General features: G+C 38.2%; 1 protein-coding gene across 1 annotated transcript in view; it reads left to right on the forward strand.

The window, feature by feature from the left end:
* Lars (leucyl-tRNA synthetase) overlaps nt 1-16,682 on the forward strand; it is a 60,466-nt gene extending 43,784 nt beyond the window's left edge. The window contains exons 24-32 of the mRNA XM_005380680.2: nt 1,247-1,337; nt 2,243-2,383; nt 3,367-3,507; nt 4,227-4,337; nt 5,460-5,570; nt 9,016-9,120; nt 10,491-10,586; nt 11,915-12,047; nt 16,308-16,682. Coding sequence (XP_005380737.1) covers nt 1,247-1,337; nt 2,243-2,383; nt 3,367-3,507; nt 4,227-4,337; nt 5,460-5,570; nt 9,016-9,120; nt 10,491-10,586; nt 11,915-12,047; nt 16,308-16,513 — 1,135 coding nt within the window. The 3' untranslated portion in view covers nt 16,514-16,682. The remainder of the gene's footprint in view (nt 1-1,246; nt 1,338-2,242; nt 2,384-3,366; nt 3,508-4,226; nt 4,338-5,459; nt 5,571-9,015; nt 9,121-10,490; nt 10,587-11,914; nt 12,048-16,307) is intronic.
* The last annotated feature ends 6,745 nt before the right edge of the window (nt 16,683-23,427 follow it).

Here is a 23,427-nt window from a genome sequence, read left to right on the forward strand (position 1 = left end):
TACCTTTTATTATTATTATTATTATTTTTTTTTTTTTCTGGTACCGGGAATCGAACTCACGACCTTGTGCTTGCCAGGCAGGTGCTGTGCCTCTGAGCTAAATCCCCAGCCCCCAATGATGCCTATTTTTTTTTTGTTTTTCTCCGGTACCAGGAACCGAACTCACGACCTTGCGCTTGCCAGGCAGGCACTTTTGCCGCTGAGCTAAATCCCCAGCCCGATGCCTATGATTAATTGAAGGCTTACTTGTGCCAGGTGTTATATTAAATACTTCGCATCTGTTACCTGGTTTAGCCTTAAAGCACCTTTATTTGATAAAGGTATTACTATGCTAGCTCTGCTTTGTAGATAAAGAAACTGAGTCTAAATGCCTAGAAGCTAGTATTGAAAACTTGGGATAGGAATTTGTTTCTGTCTTTTTTATTGAGACCTGGTTTCCCTTTGTTGTCCAGCCTGGCCTTGAACTTGTGATCATCATACCTTAGTCTCCCAAGTAGGTAGGATTACAGGCATGCATCCTATCTACTTTGTCTCTAAAAGCTGCATTAGAGTAGGGCAGAATGATTAAAGGAAAAGTAGATATGCAGAATTTTTTTTTTTGGATTCAAAAGACATCAATCTCTTCAAATTAGGGCCCATCCTAAACGCTGGTGTTACAGAGATGAATAGGACAGAATTCTTGTCTAGCAGGAGAGACAAACACTCAGCCCATTGTAAATGCAATAGTAGGGGGAAAGATAATTCCTAGATGTGTGGATTCCGGGTTCCTGAGGTTTGATACTTATTTGACTCCCAGTATGTGGAGAGCAGATGTAGGAAATAAGAAAAAAAAGATTGGAACCAGATTAGGCCAAATTAAGAAGTACTCAAGGTGGTGAGAGAAATTTTTTTCTAGTGATAGGTATTCACAATACAATAATTAAAGGTTGGCTACCACTTTAGTTAAGTTCTTTTTATACTGTATTTAAGCTTCATAATAAAGCTTCCATCGAGGAATTTTAAAACAAACATTACTAAATGTTATTGTAAATAGGAGCCCTAAAAGATGGTAGTACAAGTATCCAGGGTGAATAGACAGTAGAATAACTGCAATAGTCAGTTTTAAAGAGCACAAAGACTGTTTTGTATTGAACAATTTTAAATGTTTCAGATATTCTCATTTTACTACTTATTAGTATCTGGAGAAGCTTTATGCATGTGTATAAAATTATCTTTAAACCCAGTGACCTTTTTTCCTATTCAATAGTGAAATGAATGCCGGAATTATAAAAACAGATCAAAACTATGAAAAGATGATGTTTAAGGAAGCTTTGAAAACAGGGTTTTTTGAGTTTCAGGTATGCTATTCTTTTGGTATGTATAAAACATGTCAAGGAGAAAATGATGTATTTTCCACTTTTTCTTATTCCTGCTATAACATAATTGCATGTCTAACATGCAGAATGAAGATCTTGCCAAAGAAGCTTTTATATTCTTCAATAAGTTGTGATTCTGAAGTAATTTCTTTGGTACTTTTTCTTTGTATCATTTACTATGAAGAATTCTGTTTGAGCATTAATAAGATTAATTCTTCTTGAGCATTAATAAGATTAAATGGAAAAATCTGCCACAGATTCCAAAGGTGTATGTGTGGTGTTGGGGGTTGAACCTAGTGCCTCATGCATGCTAAGCAAGTACCTTATCACAAGCTACATCCTTTCTCTAATCCAAGGGAAACATTTTAAAATTGATAGAAGTGAAGACAAAATTATAATGAATTAGTATTAATTTTCAGATGTTTTCCACAAGGTGTCAGTATTTCCTCAAGTTTGGCATTTCAAGGCTTAAAGTAAAAATCCAACTTCACTTGATTAGCTTTGTAAAATTTCACACATGTACACGGTTTATGTAACTGTTGTCGGAGACATGGTTAAATAATGATAAGTGCTTTTTGGGGTATTTAATATTTGACATGCTGCTTAGACCATTGTACACAGTTAAAATTGTTCAACTTCTACGTTTCAGTTATAGAATGCCTTTTTAAATATTTTTCTTCTTGAGAACCATTAATATAAAACTGCAGTGTGCTTCAGACAATGATTGATATACATTTACTTGCAAATTTAAAAGATAAAATGTAATTATTACAGGACTTTAAAAGACTAAAAATTTAAAATGCTGTGAAACAAGATATTGAATTTATTTCCTTTATTTTTATTTTAAAGTAAATGAAGGGAATGGTAAATAATTTCAAATTTTATAGGCTGCGAAGGATAAATACCGTGAATTGGCCATAGAAGGCATGCACAGAGAACTTGTGTTCCGGTTTATTGAGGTTCAGACCCTTCTCCTGGCTCCATTCTGTCCGCATTTGTGTGAGCACATCTGGACACTCCTGGGAAAGGTACTTGTGTTGGTGTAAAATGTTGTGCAGGGCTCTATTTTGGCCTAGGAAAGTGTTGTGATATTTACTGTGCTTGTCCCTATTAAGAGAAAAAAAGCTGAAAATAAGCATAATGTTTTAGGAATAATACTGGGTTTATCATCGTAATTATTATAATAGGTTAAAACACCCAGCTAAGACAGGCAAAGCATATGTGTGCCTTTATTTGCATATGTGCAGTACATATATTTTGAAAATGTGATCCTGTGTGTATTATTGCCCACCTAATTCTCATCTCTTAGGAAATGAAGTACATTTCAATGCATGTATAATAATTGTTCTTCCAGCTGCTAAAAAGTGAAAACAGAATGGTATGAATAACTGTCATAAGCTGTTTATAAGCAAAGACAGAAACACATATTTGCATAAATATTCTTGTTTTATTAAAAATTCCTGACATGTATAGGATTGCATATTCAGGGATATTATATTAGTATTCTTACTGTGAAGATAAATTCAATTATTGCTGCCAGCCTTGCAGATAAATAGATTGGCTGGTTTTAATAGCTCCTTTCCAGCCTTATTAGCTAGGTAGTCTTTGTATTTTTTGTGCTTGAAAGATACAAAAATGTACTCATGATCTGTATACTGAATAGAAACACTTTCAGTATTGGCTGTATTAATAGGATAAAAACGGAGTGCATAATTTATATAATGATTACATTTGGGCAAATTAGCATTATGTAAGTTTCTTTGAAAGTGAGCATATGTGTGTGGGTATTAATATGCTTGTACAAACGGATGCTACTTAGGAATGTGGAATCAGACTTCACAGAGTGAATTCTAGGGAACATTAGATCAGTGGAAGTGTGTTATGTGAAGTCAGGTTTGAACTTGGAGCACAGAGTTACAGATGGAGGCATGGTATAAAACTAAGCAAAAACTGTACAACAGTTGTACTGAACAACTGATTTCACTGACCCTTTGTTTTTGTTTTTTACAAGTCTGACTCAATCATGAATGCTTCATGGCCTGTGGTGGGCCCTGTGGACGAAATCTTGATACGTTCCTCACAGTATCTCATGGAAGTAGCTCACGACCTTAGATTACGACTCAAGAATTACATGATGCCAGCCAAAGGGAAGGTGAAGTGATTTTTTTGAAAAAATCTTTTAAGGGTTATTCCTTTTTTTTTTCCTTTTGGTCTTTTTTGAGATGGATCTCGCTATGCAGTTCAGGCTGGCCTTGAGCTCATTTGTAGCCCAGCCTGGTCTCAAACTCTCAATGATCCTCCTGCTCAGCCTCCTGAATGCTGGGATTATAGGCGTGTGCCACCATGCCCAGCTAAGGATTATTCCTTAAAAATGATCAAATAACTTTTATTAGTACTTTTGTAGTGTATAATGTCTACATCATGAGGAGTTGGTACATGTGTATAACACATCTAAATGCCTTTTCAAATAACATTTGACAGTAATTGAAATTAAGGCTGCTTTCACTCAAATGTGTAGTGCATATCCCCTCCTAATACAGTTCTGTGTGAATTTTATTTAATTTTTCTTTTTTGTGGTTTTGGGGATTGAATCCAGGGCCTTTACACTGAGCTGTGTACAGTGTATTCAGCCATTTTTTTTATTTTTTATTTGGAGACAGGGTCTTGCTAAGTGTCTAGGTTCTCAGGCTGAGCTTGAGCTTGTCATCCCCTTGCCTCAGCCTCCCAGTGTGCTGGAATTACAGGTGGATGTAATGCCCGGCTCTGCTTGTGTAGTTTTAAGTGTTAAAGCCTTTGGTAGTATTGGGGGAATATTTTTCTCATTTCTGGTTTAATAAAAGGCAACATTTTTCTTTTCTTTGTACTATGTAGAAGACTGACAAGCAACCACCTCAGAGGCCCTCACACTGCACCATCTATGTGGCGAAGAGCTATCCGCCTTGGCAGCATACCACCCTGACGGTTCTGCGTAACCACTTTGAGGTGACACTCTTGGTGGACTTTTCCCTCAGCCATGTTGTGTCCTGCTTATGTTGTTTCTAGGATATTTGCAGTGTCTAGGGCAAAGAAGACAGGGAGTTTTGTTCAGTCCTCTGGGCAGGGGGCGTCCTTTGTTATTCTTGGTAGCTCATGAGTGAATGCTGAGAGAAGAGCTGCTAGTGTTCATTTTTGAAGCTTTTATACAGAAACGGATCTAATTGTATGTCGCTTTTTCTTTTTTTTTTTTTTTTGGTTTTTCTCCGGTACCGGGAACTGAACTCACAACCTTGCGCTTGCCAGGCAGGCGCTTTTTGCCGCTGAGCTAAATCCCCAGCCCCTTGTATGTCGCTTTTTCATATACATACTTAAAGTTATGAAGCAAAAGGATGGTCTGCCTTAGGAATTTGTTGTGGCTTGAGATTCATGAAGCTGTAACCTTATTATATTTGAATCTTGGTTCTTGAGTTTTTTTTTTTTTTTTGAGACAGGGTCTTGCTATGTAGTCCATGCTGGCCATGAACTTACTATTAGCTGAGGCTGGCCTCAGACTTGTGGCAATCCCCCTGCCTCAGCCTCCTGAGTGCTGAGATTACAGGTGTGTGCCACCATGTTCAGCTTATAGGTGTTTATTTTTTAGTAAATAGAAATGTTGCTATTTTTAATTATTGATAACTGGGGGTTCTTTTTTTCACATTTGTAGTGACAGTTCATAAAGAGCATTCAAAAATACTGTATAAATCTTGTGTAATAGTTCTATAGTTTTCCTTTTTAATATGACTAATGAGATGCTTTCAGAAGTCTGAAGATAAGATCTTTACGATTGTCGGTTTCTTAGCAAGTACGTTCTGATGTTACAATCCCAGAGGCTTTTATTGTAAGAAAAACTAAATATTTAGTGCAGTGTTCTCCTTTAAACTAAAAAGCATGTGTCTTCTAAATTTAGAGAGCGAATTCCCTTTTACACTGTTCCGTTGTTCATTTTACTCCCTATGACGCTGGAGATTGAACCGCAGTGTGCTAGAGGCCACTGTTCTGTGTCTGACTGACTCACCACAGGTACACCTGCAATCCTGGGTTATCTTTCAAACATTTTTCTCTGCATTTTTCCCCCTTACCCACTTTTAGGCCAACAGTGGAAGATTGCCTGATAACAAAGTCATTGCTAGTGAACTAGGTAATATGCCAGAGTTGAAGAAGTACATGAAGAAAGTGATGCCATTTGTTGCTATGGTTAAGGTAAGCAGTGGGCCTCGTGCAGCTGTGATCGCATGAGTGATGGTTAGGTAGCAGAGTAGAGAGAAGGGGAAAAGCCTTGGGTTCAGCCAACCCCTCGAAATCTGCTGCGTTCCAGTCAGTAGTTGTAAGAACTGATCTATCAGGGTTCTGGGTTTGCCTGTGGAATTGTTGAATATGTGAAAATGTGTGTGTGGGAGGAAAATTGGTTTAGAATTGCCACACTGAATTTTCCTCTTCACGTTCTTTCTCTTCTGTTTGGGGAGGAAGCGTAGTATTCTGGCTTACATTACTGTTTATCGGATTACTGGATCCAGCATTTGGATAGGCTGAGCCAGGGCTGCTCAGCAATGGCTGTGTTGATATTTAGGCCCTGGGCAGTTCTTTGTTGTAGAAGAGTTGGCTTCTTTAGGATCTCATATAAATCTGAAGAACTCCTATCAGATTGTTGAGTGGTAATATATATTTTTAACAATATTTGTAATTTTCCAGGCAAATTACTGGTTTGTAAATTTTGAAAATGATTAATCTGAGAATAAGAAAATGACAAACAATTTAGATGGTGTCTTAGTCCATTTTCTGCTGCTATAAAGGGGTGATTATTATTTTTTTTCCTTTCTTATTTATTACTTATTTATTTTGCGGTACCAGCGATCGAACTCATGACCTTGTGCTTGCCAGACAGGCGCTTATGCCACTGAGCTATATCCCCAGCCCCAATTTTTTTTTCTTTTTTTTTTTTTCTTTTTATGGTTCTGGGCATTGAACTCAGGGCCCGAGCAAGCATTCTACCTCTGAGCTACAGACCCAGCCTAAGACCGAGTAATTCATTGAACAATGGAAATTTATTTGACTTATGATTCTGGAGGCAGGGAAGTCAGGTGCATGGTACGGGCATCTCATGAGGGGTTTTGTGCTGTCATACGTGGTAGAAAGGCAAGTGGGGGAGCACTTGGGGTACAGAGAGAGAAATCAGGAGCCCACTCCTATAATAACTAACTCGCTCCTGAGATAAAGATTATTAATCCATAGCAGATGGCAAACAAAAGTAAGCAGTAGATAGTTACTTTCATATGAGTGTAACATGTTCTAGACCATAGATCTATGCTTACAAACTTGGATTGCTAATAGTACATTTTAAGTAGCAAATAATTAATGTTCAGGAAGATTAAGATATTATTTTTTGTATGCTATATTTTATGGTTTGGGGGATATTTTTGCAAGGGGAAAACAACATATAATACAGGACATGTATTTATAGGATTATTTATAATAGTCACCCAAAGAACGACATACAAAAGAGTGCAGGAAATCTGTCCACACACTATAGACCACGAAATCTAGCCGAAGGCCTGGATCCAGCAGAAATGTCCTGCATGGGTCCAGCTGAATACCTAGAGCTCACAACAGTGCCACCCACAAATCCATCTGGATGCCCAGAGCCCACGACAACGTCTCATGAAGGCCTGTTTCACGGATCTGCACTGGGAAGGCCTGACTTTTGGGCCTTCTGAGCACAGATCTGTGAAACAGGCCTGCATGAGACATTGTCGTGAGCTCCTGGTGGAATCTAGGAAGTCTGTGCCAGCAGGATGAAGGATCTGTGCTAGCAGGCTGAAGGATCTGCATTGGAGCCAGGAAACAATGCTCAGAAGAACCAGAGCTCCCCTGAAAGGTACCACAATCATGCTCAGTAACAGTGAGGTCCTGAGCTCCTCCGATGATCAAGATGGCTGAGTTCTCATCAGGGAATGAGCTTACCAATGTAGTAAGCTTTTCAGGAGACGGGCAGTGTACCCTATTCCTGTCCGGAACCAGGAAGAGATGCTCAAAGTGAGGACCAGAGCTCCCCTGAAGTGAACCAAAGCCATTCTCAGTGCCAAGGAGGTCCCAAGCTCCTTGGAGGATGAAGAAAGCCAAGTTCATCAGGAAAGCCAGCATGACGAACTCCTCCAAAACAACCAACAGCTCCTTACAGCTTCTACCAGCTCCCAACAGCCTTTCTCTGCTCCCAACGGCCTCTTTAGTTCCCAAAAGCTTTTTTCTTCTTCTCCAGGTCTGCCTCTTATGCTGCTGGCAACAATCCCCAGGTGGGCCTCCCACACCCAGACCACGCTTACTCAGTTCAGCTGGGGGTTATAAGTTGCAGTTATAAATCCACTACACTGTAAGATTATGAGTAACTGTGTAGTATGACTTTTTCTTTTCTTTTTCTTGGTACTGGAGATTGAACCCAGGGCCTTCACAATAGAGCTACATGCCCAGTCCTTTTTATTTTTATTTTGAGACAAATTGCTAAGGTGCTTTGGCTGGGGGCAGATTTGAGATCCTCCTGTCTCAGACTCCCAGAGTGCTAAGATTAAAGACATGTGCCACTGTTCCTGGCTGAACTCAATACAATTTAACTAGGAGGAGTTGAATGTAAAAAATTATTAATTATGACAGAAGAGTAACAGTAAGAAATAAGGGAGTGCTACTTGGCACTCTGTGGATGAGAAGCGGTACCCAGGGAGTGGTAAAGGGCTTCTGACCTGTGGAGTGTTCCTCATGGCTTGAGCTGGTCTGGATTTGCTTTGCAAGCAAGACGCAAGGTCCATAGTGCAGGTGGGGGAGCAGGCTTACTGCTAGGAGTGGCGGGGACAGGCACTGGGGATCCTGTGGGGTGGCAGAGGAAGCCTGTATCATACTGTGGGCCACGCAGGGGCTCTGGATTCTGGGTTAAGAGGTTGAAGGAAGGCCGGTCTGCAAGTGTCATCGAGGGGCTGTGTCCGGGCCCCGGCCTGGGCAGGCTCCCTCGGCTGTCCTCATGCTCACATCGCTCCTCTTGGTAGCCTTGGAAATTTTTCATTTGATATCTTGGAAAATTTAGAAAACTTTAAAAAAATTACCTGACAGGATATTTTCTTAGCATCTGATTCTTTCTCAAAGCAAATTCTTTGGGTTTGTATAGTGAGGCAGTCTCAATAAAGAATGATAAACCGTATTTATTTTGTGCCTTCCAGTCTTTCCAGGGTTGCCATAAACCTTACTTTAAATGATAATTATTCTGAGCTAGTAATTTCATTAGCAGGCAACCTTAAATATGCGCAGTGAATCCAAGGCCTGTCCTTTCATAGTTGAAGTTTAAAGATTTTTCTCAGTGCGAGGATGATGGGTTTGGAGGGAACGTATTCTTTTCTACATACTGTTGTAGACAGTGTTGCCGAGTTGCCCAGGCTGGCCTTGAGCCTCCGATCGTCATGTCTTAACCTCCAGAACAGCTGGGGTCACAGATGTGGGTCATTGTCCCTGCTCTTTTCAACATTTTTTTTTCTTGTCTTTTCTTCCGGTACCAGGAATCAAACTCACGACCTTGTGCTTGCCAGGCAGGCGCTTTGCCTCTAAATCCCCAGCCCCTCAACGTATTTTTTAATGTGCTTTTGTATTTCAAAACTATTCTGACTATTAGGAAAATGTGGAGAAGATGGGGCCTCGTGTTCTGGATTTGCAGTTGGAATTTGATGAACAGACAGTGCTTATGGAAAATATAGTCTACCTGACTAATTCCCTTGAGGTAAGAAGACCAGAGATTGTAATTATTATTCAACTGTAAGCCATCAGCCAGTTCTTTTATAATAAACCTTTTGGTAAACTTCATCTTGTATACTTAGTACTGTTGCCAAATGTATTAGTCAAAATTATTTTTGAAATGAAAAAGAATGAGTGGATATAAAAGTTACAGGAAGAAAAAAAGTGATCTGTCATTTTATTTCATTTACCAGTTATCCTATACATAAAAAAAACCTGTTTGTCCAGGTGTTCTCTCCAAATTGTCTTTAAGGAAATGCAGAGAGGTGCTACGTAAATGCTCCCCAGATCTTCCATACTGTGGAGCGTGGGAGTTGCTTCTTGCCTCTTCCCCTTTCACACTTTGGATTCACGGAATGGGATCAGTTATAATGTGTGGTTCATGATGTATTATCAGTCTTAATTTCATGTATAGATTCTAAAAATGTTTTCTTTCAAACAATTTAGGCAGAAGAAAAATAATTTGCTCTAGAAATCTCTGTTAGAGGAATCAAAAGATGGTTCTGGTGATAATAAAGATGCTTAAATTTAAAAAAGAGCAAGTTTAGAGTTTGAATAAAATTGTTTTATAAAATGTGGAGAAAGAGGAAAGTTATTTCTACAGGAAATAACTTATTTGATTAGTATTTTTTTTTTTTTTTTTGGTTTTTCTCCGGTACCGGGAACCGAACTCACGACCTTGCGCTTGCCAGGCAGGCGCTTTGCCGCTGAGCTAAATCCCCAGCCCCTGATTAGTATTTTTTGATGCTGACTTGTGTTAGCTAAGCATTTACTGTACCATTGAGCTCTGCCCCTAGTCCCTGAGCATTTTTTTAAGATGAGTTAATACTGAAATTAAATATTAGTAGCTATCTTTTAAAAATGTATAGGTATCTAAATGTTCATGTATGTTCATGTAAGCCAGAAAACTCTTCTTGGATTGTTTCATTTGGACAAGTGAATTATTTTTAGGATCATCTTTTATTTAGGCCTATGCAATATACTGCATTTCTGAGCTTTTCTGCTGTTTATTTAAGTAGAAGCCTTTTATTCTCAAATGATAAATTTCTGAACTTGTGATTGTCTAAGTGGAGGCCTTTTATGCTGATTTACTTTTTCTCTTATGTGGCAGACATAGCTTGCATTATAGAAAATGATAAATGTGACTAAATAACAATACTGTGAAACATCTAAGATGAGTGTTAAGTAACTGATTACAGATTTCATTCAGTGTTTATATGGAAAATAATAAGACTGCACAGACCATTTCATGTTAAGTGGGGAGCCTAGCTTTGCTCTTGATGAAATGAGGTGTAATTAATTTCAGTCTTATTAAGCGATACTAATGACTTCCATTTTTTTCCCCCCTCTATTTAGCTAGAACACATAGAAGTCAAGTTTGCCTCTGAAGCAGAAGATAAAATCAGGGAAGACTGCTGTCCTGGGAAACCGCTTCATGTTTTTAGAACAGAAGTAAGTTGAAGGAGTCTTACTAAGCCATTGCGTTTTAGAGCTAGAGAAGACCTTAGAGATCATTACAAGTCAATCCATCATTCTTAAGGATGGAAGGGAATTCAGAGAAATTAAAGGAATGTTTTGCCCCAGGCCATAGTTTGCAGTGGGATGGACTTGAGGTGTCCTGTTCCCTTTGTTGTAAGATTCAACTTTTCTTCACTTTACTCTTTATCAATGATACCAGATATTAAATAAAAGTTTTTTTAAAAACATATGATTTTCAGAACTTGGTTTTTACTTAAAAAATACAGTAGGAATTGAATTGTAAAACTTTTTAAACAATGGAAAGGAACTTTCAAACTTCAGATGAGTTTTAGTTCGTCATTCAAGGCTTTTTGGTGTAAACCAGACGGATACAGTATCTTAAGGTATGCTGGAATTGCTTTCCTTCGAATTGTTTTGACCATTATCACTGAAGATAAAATGGTTTTTGAGCTTTTGGAGATTTTATTTAGCATCAAAGAATCCAGTAGCTTGGCAGCATTTGGCAAAAAGTAGTTTCTGTAATGTGGGAGAGAGTGTGGCATAGAACTGGGTTTGATTCTTGCTCTGCTACTTACTACCTGTGTAACCCTGGACTCATTGTTTAATCATACAGAGTCTCATTTGTGGGGTGTGTTTTTTTTTTTTTTTTTTTTTAGTACTGGGAATCGAACTCAGGACCTTGTACTTGCCAGGCAGGCACGGTGCCACGAGCTGTATCCCCAGCCAATTCTCATTTGTGAAAGGGGTTTCAAAAGCATTACCTCTCTGGATATAGAGCTATTATCTATAAAGTACTCAGTACAGTGCCTGATGTGAAGTAGAGTTTCATGTTAAGTGGACTAGTTGTGGTAGAGAATTGATGGTGGTTGTGGAAGAGGAAATGTAATCATTGTTATTGTCTGTCAGTATTGATACATGGAGTTGCAGTCATTTTTACCTGGACATCAGTTATAAGCATTAGCTTGATGGCATTTCTTTCATATTTGAATATATCTTGCTCATGTTTTTAGAATAGCAGAATTAGCCAGGCGTGGTGGCACAGGCCTGTAATCCTAGCATTTGGGAGTCTGAGGCAGGAGGATTTTTGCAAGTCTGAGACCAGCCTGGGCTACAAGTGAGCTCAAGACCAGTCTGAACTTCATAGTGAGACCCTGTCTCAAAAAGACAAAAAAGAAAGAAAGAATAGCAAGATTTTGATATGGCTTCCATTGGGAATTAAAATTGTAACAGAGGTTATTCCATCCCTTGGCAGTATTCAGGTTTAATTTTCTACAACAATAATTTACTCTTCATTTCCTTAGCCTGGAGTGCCAGTTTCTCTAGTAAACCCCCAGCCCTGCAATGGTCACTTCTCAATGAAAATTGAAATCAGGCAAGGGGATAACTCTGATTCTATAATCAGGCGTTTAATGAAAATGGACCGAGGAATCAAAGGTAAGTGGTTTCCCTGGAACTTACGTTTGGCAGTAGCTTGTGGATTTGAAAAATTCTGAGGAGAGGGGAGAAAGAAATGTCACTGTCTTACATAGGGACAGTTGTGTGGAAAGAGTACTGGGTCCAGAAACAGGAGACCTATATTTTTGGGACTTGGCTAGGTAGCTTGGTGACTTTGCTCTGTCACTTGAGCTCTAAGATGACTTCTCTTTCAATAATATGAGGGCATTTGGTTAGAAATTTTTCCATTTAGTTATAAAACTGTACTAAGTGTTTTCTGTCTCTCAAAGATGATTCAGAACTATGGGAGAGGTATCTTTCATATTCTATGCTGGCTTGTCCAGCTGGGTCTATTCCTGGGAAAGGAGGAGAAACTGAATAAAAGTTCTTGAGTGTTGCCATGTATTAGCTGTTTAATCTGTTTACAACCTGTAATGCAGAAGGTATTATTCTCCTTGTATGACTAGTGAAATGGAGGTTCAGAAAAGCTAAGTAACTCCCAAAATTCATTCAGCTAATAATTCTTGGAGCTGCAATTCAAACTTGGATCTATTTGATTCCAAAGCTCACATTTTTTCTTCTAAGCAATGTGCTCCCGGTAAATTATATAAATAATCTCAGTGTGGGATTAAGTCTGCATCTTTTGTGATGAGACTCAGGGTAACCATTTATGATTTCAGTTTTCATCCCTCAGACAGGTCCAGGCTGAGCAAGAGTGTGAAGGGAGTTAGTGTATCTTTGTATTATTTTTCTTTTGAATTATGAAGATAAATTAATGTTGACATTCTCTATTTTTCATAGTCTTTTTTCTTTTTTTATTCTTTTTTTTTTTTGGTGATGCTGGGGCTCAAATCGAGGGCCTTGCTTATGTAGGTAACTGCTTGGCTTCAACCCTAGCCCTCTGTTCCCTTTTTGACAGCAGTCAGAAGTAGATTGGACCATTCTCCATCAGTATAAAAGATTTCTAAAAAAGATTTATAAACCTCAGATAGTGACCTAACTTATGGGCCTCTATTGAAGGTAGTAATATCCTACTAAAGTAGAAACCTTGCCTTCATTCTGTCATATGCTTTCCATTCTCTTGCAGTTATTCGTTTCCCTTCTGTGGACATCTCTTTGGGGAGTTGGAACGTGTCTAAAACACATCTTAATTTTTTTATACCCTTTTACCCTCCTTTTTCATCTTCATCTCTTGGCCTTCTAGGCATCCTTTTTAATTAAGGTAAAATACACAGAACATAAAACTTAGCATTTTAGTCATTTTAAAGTGTACAGTTCAGTGGCTTTGAATGTATTCGCACTGTTGTACAACTGTCACCACCGTCTGTCTCCAGCACTTTTTCATCTTCCCGGGCTGACACCTTACTCCCATTAAACCCTCACTCCCCATTCTGCATTCCCCTGGGCCTGGTAGCCACTCCTTTGCTTTCTGCCTCTGAATGTGTGCCTGGTGCAGTCATTTGTATTTATACTTTTTCCTTTAGGCTAGATACATTTTTGTATTTATTTACCCTTATTTTTAAGAGATGGAATGTCACTTGCCCAGACTGACTGTCATCTCCTGCACTCAAGCAGTCCTCCCTCAGCCTCCTGAGTAGCCATTACTGTGGGCATATGCTGGCATACCCAGTGGCATTTGTCCTTTTGTGTTGAGTCTGTTGCACTTAGCAGAATATCTTCAAGATTCATTCATGTTGTTAGAGACATTTTTTATGTTCCCTAGGTAAGCTGGATACCATAGAATGGTCCCTGTATCCTTGGAACTTGCCACAAGAAGCAGAACTTGGGAACTGGGAAATATATAGGAAGCCATTTTGTGGCTTACCATATCATATTGCATATTTTCAATGATGAGAAGAGTTTTTAACAGGAAGTATGTAAACATACTGAGATACAGCATTAAGTAGGTTTCAGAATTGTACTGATATGTTTTCTGGCTCTTGTCTTTTCTCATAAATCCCCTGGCAGAATTCAGATCTTCTTTATTATACTAGTGAAAAGTATTATCATACAGTGTTTTAAGTTTAGTGTTAATACCTGCTGTACATTTTAGAAGATGGATAAACACATTAGATGGAGTTTGAAATTGATATTCCTCTAAGAACCTACAGAACAGACCTGACCTTGATCCTCTTCCAGAAGCCCTCAGGATGCTTAGCTATCTAAGGGGCTGAGTATATTGAGTATATGAGATGGAAAAGGAGTTAAATTCAATAACACAGTTCTTAGACTGTCAGCTGTGATAGCTAGCAAGTCATTCAATTAGTGCCAATTGTATTGAGGGTGATTACGATCTAGGTCCAGGAGGAGCTAGACTAAAATATCATTTCCCTCTACAAAGGCCTCTGTGCAACTATTTGATGATAATGACTTTAAATCACTCACAACCCATGCCACATATGAACTAATAACTGGAGGTGAAAGGCTCCATTTCACATTGTCAATCCCCAGGGACTTTCAATCACTCTCATCTTCTCTCTAAGTGCCTTGAATCTTGGGTAGCTGCAGACTTAAATTTCAACATTTTCAGTGATAAGAGACGTCCGAGATAAGATAGTAAAACCACTAAGAAAACTTGAAGAATACATTGGCAGTAATGAACCACATGGTGAAACATCAAAGCGAATGTGTTTTGTCACTTAGAAGCCTGATTTGAGTATTAGATTTATTTGAAATAGTTTGATTTGGAATTGCTTAGGAAGACTTTTTTTTTGGTGGTGGGGTTCTTATATATAAAATCTACTGGCGGGACTCGTCCCTGCTTCTGTAGCAAAGTATTTGGTGCCACTGATACACAAATTGAGTTGGAATAGCTGTTGAGATGAATTGTATTCTTCCCTAAAATTAGATCATGTCTGCCATGAAGACTGTGCCTGCTCCTTTCCTATTTTAATTTTCAGGGCTTGTGGAGTGTCTGGGAATAGATTGTGTGGTCTCTGCAGAGACTCTCCAGAAACTCTCAGCAAGGTTTGCTTTCATGGTAGTAAGCCCCAAGATCTGTTCTTTAAATTTGTGGTCCTGTAGTCTTTGTTTCTCAGAGAGAACACAGAGCTCGGAGAACTTCTACACTCCTGGTATCACTGCCAGCTGCATTAAGGTCTCCTTTTATCTCTTATCCCTCTCACGCTAAGCTTCGTACTCTCAAGGCAATGGGAGGGAATACAGCCCGTGGGCCACCCAGGGATCTGTTTTAGAAAGGAATACAGGTAATTCAGAAAATATCTTCTATTTCTTTGGGTCAGGTTAAATGTAAGTAGCCATTCTACACTTAAAATGATATAAGGCCAGAACCAGCATTTGTAGTCATGTATAGTATTTTTTCCACTATAAAAAAGAAAGCCATTTGATATTGGGAAGTCTCAGAATTGCTTAAGAAAATTTCTTCTGGGCACAGTTTTTGACAGGATTGATGGGTCATAAATTTGTTCATGGGACAAACGCTTTTTGTTTTTTTTCGTGGGGGGGGCCTGGAGGTATCTTAGCTTGCACAAGGACAATATCAAGTAGGGTAGCACTGGAGTTCAAAGCTCAAAATTCTAAAAGCTATACCCTTTCCCTCTGCCCTCCCTCTTCTTTCTTGTCTCTCAGCAACTTGTTAATAGGTACACTTTCATCTTTTGAGTAAAACAAGAAATGGGTAATAGGATTTCTTACAGTAGTAATTATTTTTCCAAATGTATCTCCAAGAAAAGCGACATGTCTTGTAAGATTAATGTATTTCAAGGAGCACAAGAAAAAGTCAGTTTTAGACTTTGATATTCTGAAGAATGTTTACTTGAAGCACAGAAAAAGTACTTTATAGATCGTAGATCACATAGGTTAATGCTCAAAAATACATTTAATTCTTTCCCTGACTTGATTTAGCATTCCAGGAGATGTGTTATACAGAATTTGTTTTTTGTTTTATTTTGTTTTTTTGAGGCAGGAGCTCCCTGTGTAGTGCAGGCTGGCCTTGAACTTACTATGTAGCCCAGGCTGGCCTCAAACTTGTGGCGATCCTAGTGCTTCGGTGTCCTGAGGGCTGGGATTACAGGTGTGTGGCCCCCGCCCAGCTTCTACAATCTTTGGTTTGGGTAAAAAGCTGAACAGGGATGAAGATTTATTAGATACTGCCTTTGCACCAGTGATTAGGTCCTATTAATCTGATGAAAGAAATTTTGCTTATATATAACAACCAGTGTGCTTGAATTTGAACTATCAAACTCATTCTGGGGTTGAAGTCTCTGGCTATAATTAAATGCTTATTCTTTTGTGCTGTAGACCTTTCCAAAGTGAAACTGATGAGATTTGATGATCCAGTGTTGGGGCCTCGACGAGTTCCTGTCCTGGGCAAAGAGCACAGTGAGAAGACCCCCATTTCCGAGCACGGTGTTTTCCATGTGGATCTCATGAGCAAGAAAATTCATCTCACAGAAAATGGGCTGCAGGCAGATATTGGTGATACAATTATCTATCTGGTTCATTGACCTCACACAACCTAGAGATTTGCCAAGGTCTAAGATATTATTACTCTGGGAACCTACATAGATTTTATTTCTAACCAACAAATTCTGCATGTAATCATAACTATACCAACTAATCTTTGATTCTTAGACCTAATAAATTTTTTCCCCATCTTTGGGCCTCCAAGAGAAATGGTTTGTGCAATGCTTTTATTTATTTATTTTTGGAACAAATTATTGCTCTTTCCTAGAAACTTCTGGTCTTCAACACAAGTGTCAGTGTACTTTTTTAAAGAGATGTACTTTGTATTGTTTATGAAGGCTAGGAAGTATCTCACAGCCTTTTACATTAAGGTATTAGGTGTATTTCTTAACAAAAAGTAGTAAAATGGTTCTATGTTTTTAAATAAAGGAATTCTCTTTTTTGTTGTTTTTTGAGACAGGGTCTTGCCATGTAATTCAAACCAGCTATGAGCTCACTATGTATCCTAGGCTGGCCTCAAACTCACAGCGATCCCTATGCCTCAGCCTCCCAGGTGCTGGGATTATAGGCGTGTGCCACCATGCCCAACAATACAGGAATTCTTATGATGATGTAAAAGAATAAGTCAGAATATTTTGACTTAACTATGATCACTATTTTGTGTAAAGAACAGATAGGTCCTATATTTTATCAGACTTTAAAACTTTAAAATAGTAACTAATTGTTTTTTAAGGCTAATATTAATAGTTTATAATTAGTTTAGTTTATCAAAATTAAATATAGGCATCTATATCTCCTAGCAATCTATATTTCTCAAATTTGTTTTGAGTCTAATTGTGTTTAAAGATCTTGCTGATTATATTTTAAACTTGTTCTTTTACCTGGGCGTGGTGGTTCATGCCTGTAATCCCAGCACTTAGGAGGCTGAGGCAGGTGTATCACTGTGAGTTTAGGGCCAGCCTGGGCTAGAGAGTGAGCTCAAGGCCAGCCTGAACTGTATAGTGAGACCCTATCTCAAAACAGACAAAAAAAAAAAAACTTGTTCTTTTATTTTTTCTGGAAAATCTTTTAATAATTATGCAGCTGTCTTCATAGGAAAAAATGTAAAGTATTGACTAACAGAGGAGAAAAACATTTCTATTCTTGATGGGTGCACATAGGGAAAGACCAGTTTTTTTTTTTTTTTTTTTTTGGTTTTTGGTTTTTCTCCGGTACCGGGAACTGAACTCACGACCTTGCGCTTGCCAGGCAGGCGCTTTTGCCGCTGAGCTAAATCCCCAGCCCCCGACCAGTTTTGATAACCCTAAGGAATTTGAACTCTAACTTGAGGTCATGTAAACAGATGTTTTTCAGCTTCCTTTTTCACTCTCTCTAATTCAAGATTATGTGGCCAGGTTGAATACTTTATCATAGATCTAGTGACACAAATCATAGTTCTAGAACTGAAAGTTCCCTTAGAAATCATTAGGTACAATTCATTATTTATCTGCGCAGGCCAGGGAGTATGGATGGCATAGTAGGGCAAGATTGTGTGCTTTGAAGTCAGAGTACTGTAATTAGGCTAGGTTTCCAGTTCTTTGACTTGCTATATGGGTGGTCTTGGGAATTACTCAGAGCCTTGGTTCCATCTATAAAGTGAAACTAATAATGGTACCTACTTTGTAGGCTTAGATGTAATCTAGAAAAATCATGTATACAGCACAGTGCCTGGCAAATAGTAAGCCTTCAGTAAATGTTACTGATAAATAATAATGGTAATAATATATGAGCATATATTATCCTAAGATTGCTGTATGTTACATTCATGCTCTTTGTATTGGTTCGTTTGGGGCAACTTGTTTTTTCTTTTTTTCTTGAGACAAGGTCTTGCTAAGTAGTTCAGGCTGGGCTTGAACTCATTAGGTAGCCTAGGCTGGCCTCGAACTTGCTGTGATTCTCCTGCCTCAGCCTCCTAAGTGCTGAGAATACAGGTGTGTGCCACCACACCAGCATGGGGCACATTATTTTGTTGTTTTCATGGTTCTGGGGATTGATGAGCAACTGTCTCTTTGTTTATGCTCCCCTAGGTTCGTTTGCTGTTGTTCATTCTGAATAGCCTTAGTTATTCACCAAATCAAATAATGCTTCTGAATTCCTAAATACAAGCCTACATGTTTACCTTAGGCAAACTAAACTATATATGCTTGCCTAGCTGCGCTCCTCTTAAAAAACAGAAAAATAATGAGGCATTGTGCCCATTTTATTAGATGAGCCTCTGAGCTCTGTCTGTTCCTGTCTGTCTCAGAATGGGTTTGTTGCTCAGTTAAACATGCTTGTTATGTGTGAAGATAGGTAAGTTTTGTACAAGGAAACCTCAAAGCAGAAAAGATACTGAACTGAAGAAATGCCGGGGATATAGCTCAGCTGCATAAGCATGTGCCTGGCAAGTGCAAGGTCCTGAGTTCGATTCCTGGTACCAAAAAACAAACAAATAAACAAACAATCCACTGAAGAAACAACAGTTAGTGACAATGCTAAAGGAAAAACAGGCTGCATTGGGCCTGTTATGTTAGTGCGTTCCCCAAGTATTTTAATTCTTCTTTCAGTATAATGTACACATACAAAAAAATGAACAATATTATGTAATATATGGCCAAAAAACCTCCCCCCAGTAATTTGTTAGAAAAACAGACACCTGCATAATCATTAGGCAGTCAAGAAATGGCATAATGCCAGCCCTGCAGAAGCCTGGCCAAACCTTCTCTGTCTTTTGAGATAGGCATTATGACTCAGCATGTGATTATGCCTCTCGTGCCATACTTGGGATTGAATCCAGGGCCTTCCCATTGAGCTACATCCAGCCTTTAAAAAAAAATAAATTTTTTTCTTTTTTGAGACAATCTTGCTAAATTGCTCAGGCTAGGTAATCCTCCTGCCTTGGCCTCGTAGAGTGCTGGGATTATAGGGGTGTACCACCACACCTGACTGGTCAGCTTTTATAAATGCTTACTGTGAGCTTTAAAAGAACATGTAGTCTATAGCATTTATAGAATACTATGTATATTCAGAAGTGAGAGTTGTGGACGAATCATTCAAATCCATAACTTACTGTTTTGTTTTTTCTTTTTATTGTGCTTTTGAAAGATGTGCTAAAATCCCTTGTGGCCATGGATTTACTTATATCTTCTTATATTTCTGATGGCTTTTTATTTCTTTTGAGGCTGTGTTCATAGGTGCATACAAATTTAGATTGTGTCATATAAATTTTGGTAAGTTGATTTTTTTCAGAACATTTTCCTCTTTAAGTTATTTTATTATTTTACTTGTTGGCCTAAAGGCTACTTTTTCTAACATTAATTTAGTAACCTAATTTTCTCTTGGTTATTGTTAATATTTTCCATCCCTTGTAGTCTTCTGGAGCTTTATTTATTACTTTATTTTGGCCAACATAAAGCCTACAGAAAAATTCAACTGACCATATACCTGTCAGTTACATTTGTGAACTGAGATTCTGCCACATTTGCTTTGTCTTTTTCTAGATACACATTTCTCACGTCATCTTTCTCTTTTTTTTTTTTTTGGTCTTTTTGAGGCAGGGTCTTTCTATACAGTTCAGGCTGGCCTTGAGCTCACTTTGTAGCTCAGGCTGGTCTAGAACTTGCGACGATCCTCCTGCCTCAGCCTCCCAAGTGCTGGGATTACAGGTGTGCGCCACCACCCCTGGCTTACCCATTTCTCAAATAAACTTTTTATTTTGGAATGGCTTTAAAAGTTGCATCTGTAGTACAGAGTTCCTGTACAACTTCCCTCCGTTTCCCATTAACATCTTACAGTAACCTTGGTTTGGTTGCCAAAGCTAAGTAATTAACATTGGTGCACTGCTGTTAATTGAATTGTAGATTCATTCAGATTTCACCAATTTTTCCACCGATGTCTTTTTACTTTTAGAGCGTCCTGTCCAGGATACCCCATTGCATTTAGAATATATTTTTTAAAATTTTCAGCTATTTGACAATAAGTTACAGATACCATGACACTTCATTTTGCAGTACGTTAATATATGTCACCTAAGAACTAGGACGTTTTATACAATCACAGCATTTTTATGCTTAAGAAATTTAACATGATAAAATAATATTAGGTAATAAACTTTCCAAATAAAATTGGGTAATAAAATTTCCCCAATGAATCATCAATGCATTTTATTTTATTTAATTAATTAATGAATAGTCTTTTTTAAGACAGGGTCCCTGGCCTTGAACTCACTTTGTAGTCCAGACTGTCCTTGAACTCACGGCGATCCTCCTGCCACAGCCTCCCGAGTCCTGGGATTACAGGCATGTGCCATCACACCCTGCAACATACTTTATTTTTAAACCCCTCAAGATCCAGTCAGAAATAAAGCATTACATTTTGTGGTCTGTTAATGTCCTTTAAACTAAGAGAGTTTCTCTTGTGTGACAGAGACTTTTTTTTTTTTGGTGACAGAGACAGTTTTGAAAATTAACCCAGTTGTCATTAGGATGCCTCTGTCTGGATTTGTCTATTTTCTTATATTTAGAATTGTTTAGGTCTTTTTGTTGTTGCTGTTTTTTTTGAGACAGAGTCTTGCTTTGTAATGCAGGCTAACCTTGAACTCACTATACATCCCAGACTGGCCTTGAAGTCATGGTGATCCTCCTGCCTCGGCCTCCTGAGTGCTGAGATTACAGATGTGAGCCACCTTGCCCAGCTAAAATTGTTTAGCTCTTCAAAAGAGTACTGTATGAGTAATTTCCATTAGATCATGTGAGCATTAATATATTGTAGATGTTCTATCATTGGTGGTACTAAGTTAGATCACTTAGTTAAAATGATATCTTTGTGTTCCTCCACTGAGGTGCTGTCTTCAGACTTGAAGTCTTGAATGCTTGTCCTGCCGTCTGCCCTTATTTTTGAAATATGGCCCCCATGGTGATTGGTATTAGGAAGTAGGGTATCTGCAAGGCAAGACTAGGTTCTGAGGGCTGCTGCCTCACGAGTGAGGTTCATGTCTCGGTGAAAGGGCTGGTGGGAGCTCTTCTGCCTTTCTCCGTGTGAGGATGTGGAAGGGTACCATCCTCTGAAGAGTGGGCTTTCACCACGCCTTTGATCTGGATTTCACAGCCGCCAGACTGTGCCAGAAATGTCTGCTATTTATAAATCGCCAGTCTTGGATCCTTTGTTATCACAGCCCAGATGAGCTATGATGCCTGTTTATAACCAAGCTTTTACCAAGTGGTGGTGACGTTTGTGGTTAATCTTTCTGTCCAATATTACATCGATGGCTGTAATGTGGTGAGTTCTTTTTTTTTATCCATTTTTTTCCGGTACTGGAATTGAACTCTGTGGTGAGTTCTTAAACATGGTTATCATTTTTTCTACATGTACTGGGTGTCATTCTTCTATAAGAGGAGTCTATATAAATCAGAGTTTTTTCTTTCATCTTTCTTTTCAAATCACTGTGGACTGTTGCATTTTTTTGTTCTCGTCTTTGATGCATGCTGTAATCCATTGCCATCATTATTCTTTGAATGCTCACATTTTCCTAAATTCCTCAGTGGGACCCCACTCCCACTGGCTCCTGAGTCCTTTAGTTATCTCCCCATCAGACCCGGAGCATTTCTTTCTTAAAACCTAGCTCACTTTGTGTTTTTCTGTCTTGGAAGTGGATTCATTCTTTTCAAGGAACTCCACTTCATTTTAATGGAGAATGTATTAAGAAACTAAGATCCAAGTGTTTTGTGTGCATACTGCTACCAGATACATTGCTCTTTTAAGCTTTTCTGACTGATAGAGCCAAGAAATACATGTACCAATCTATAGGGATAATACAGACATGTATTTGTAAGTAGTATTTTTACCGTAAACCACATAATTTTTTTGTTTTTTTGTCTTCTCCCCTTTTCATGTAGTGAGAACTCTGATTCTTAAGAACCTTACTATATGTACACATTTGGTCTATCAGTAATTTCAGAATTACCGTTTGAATACTACTACTAACAAATCTAAGTAGAGTTTACTTTTTTTTGTTTTGTTAGATTTTTTTTAGTTATTGTGTCCTTAAAACATATCTCACCGAGTGATATATAGCACTATAGTCAAATGTTTCTTGAATTAATTTTTTTGTATGTGCCTTATATATAGTGATACACAGCACTATAGTCAAATGAGTGATATACAGCACTATAGTCAAATGTGTCTTGAATTAATTTTTTTGTATGTGCCTTCTTAAGTATTTCTTGAGTTATATTTATGTGATTTTAATATAAAGTTGTCTCTTCTCATATTGTTTTATGATTTGCTTTTTTTAAAACCATTTGCTTTTTGAGTAAGCGTAAAACATAGTTAAAAAGGCAAAACCATATCCATTCAGGGAATTCTTATTCTCTTGTCCTGCTTCCCACTCACTTGATAGCTAGCTATTGTAATTAGTTTCTGGTTTTTTGTTTTTGTTTGTTTTTTTTTGGTACCGAGAATTGAACTCAATCTCTCTCGCTTGCTAGGCAGGCCCTTATGCCACTGAACTATATCCCCAGCCCCCCCTTTAAAAGTAATTTCTGAGTTCTATTCTCCATCTTTTTTTTTCACATAGAAGGGCAAGTAATTTATATATACTTTAATTTTTTCTTTCTTATGCAAACAGTAGCAGGATATAGTTATTTATAGAATTACATATAAATTCTTTTACACCTTTTTAAAGTTAACATAGTGTGGATGTTTTTCTACTGTGGTTTGTAGAGATCTCTTTCTTCCTCTTGTTTTTCTCCCTTCCCTCACCCCTACCCCATTTCCCTCCAGCTCCCCTAGACAATACTGTTGTAAAGGTGGACTATGGTTTACTCAGCCAGTCTCTTGTGGATGGGCATTTAGTTCGTTTCTAAGTATTTGATATTTTGTAGACTTGCTCTAGAATGTATAGTGTGTAACCTTATAGTAAGTGGCTTCACATCTGTGT

Source organism: Chinchilla lanigera, unplaced genomic scaffold, assembly GCF_000276665.1.
Source record: "Chinchilla lanigera isolate Chin_1 unplaced genomic scaffold, ChiLan1.0 scaffold00014, whole genome shotgun sequence".
Taxonomy (NCBI): Eukaryota; Metazoa; Chordata; class Mammalia; order Rodentia; family Chinchillidae; genus Chinchilla; species Chinchilla lanigera.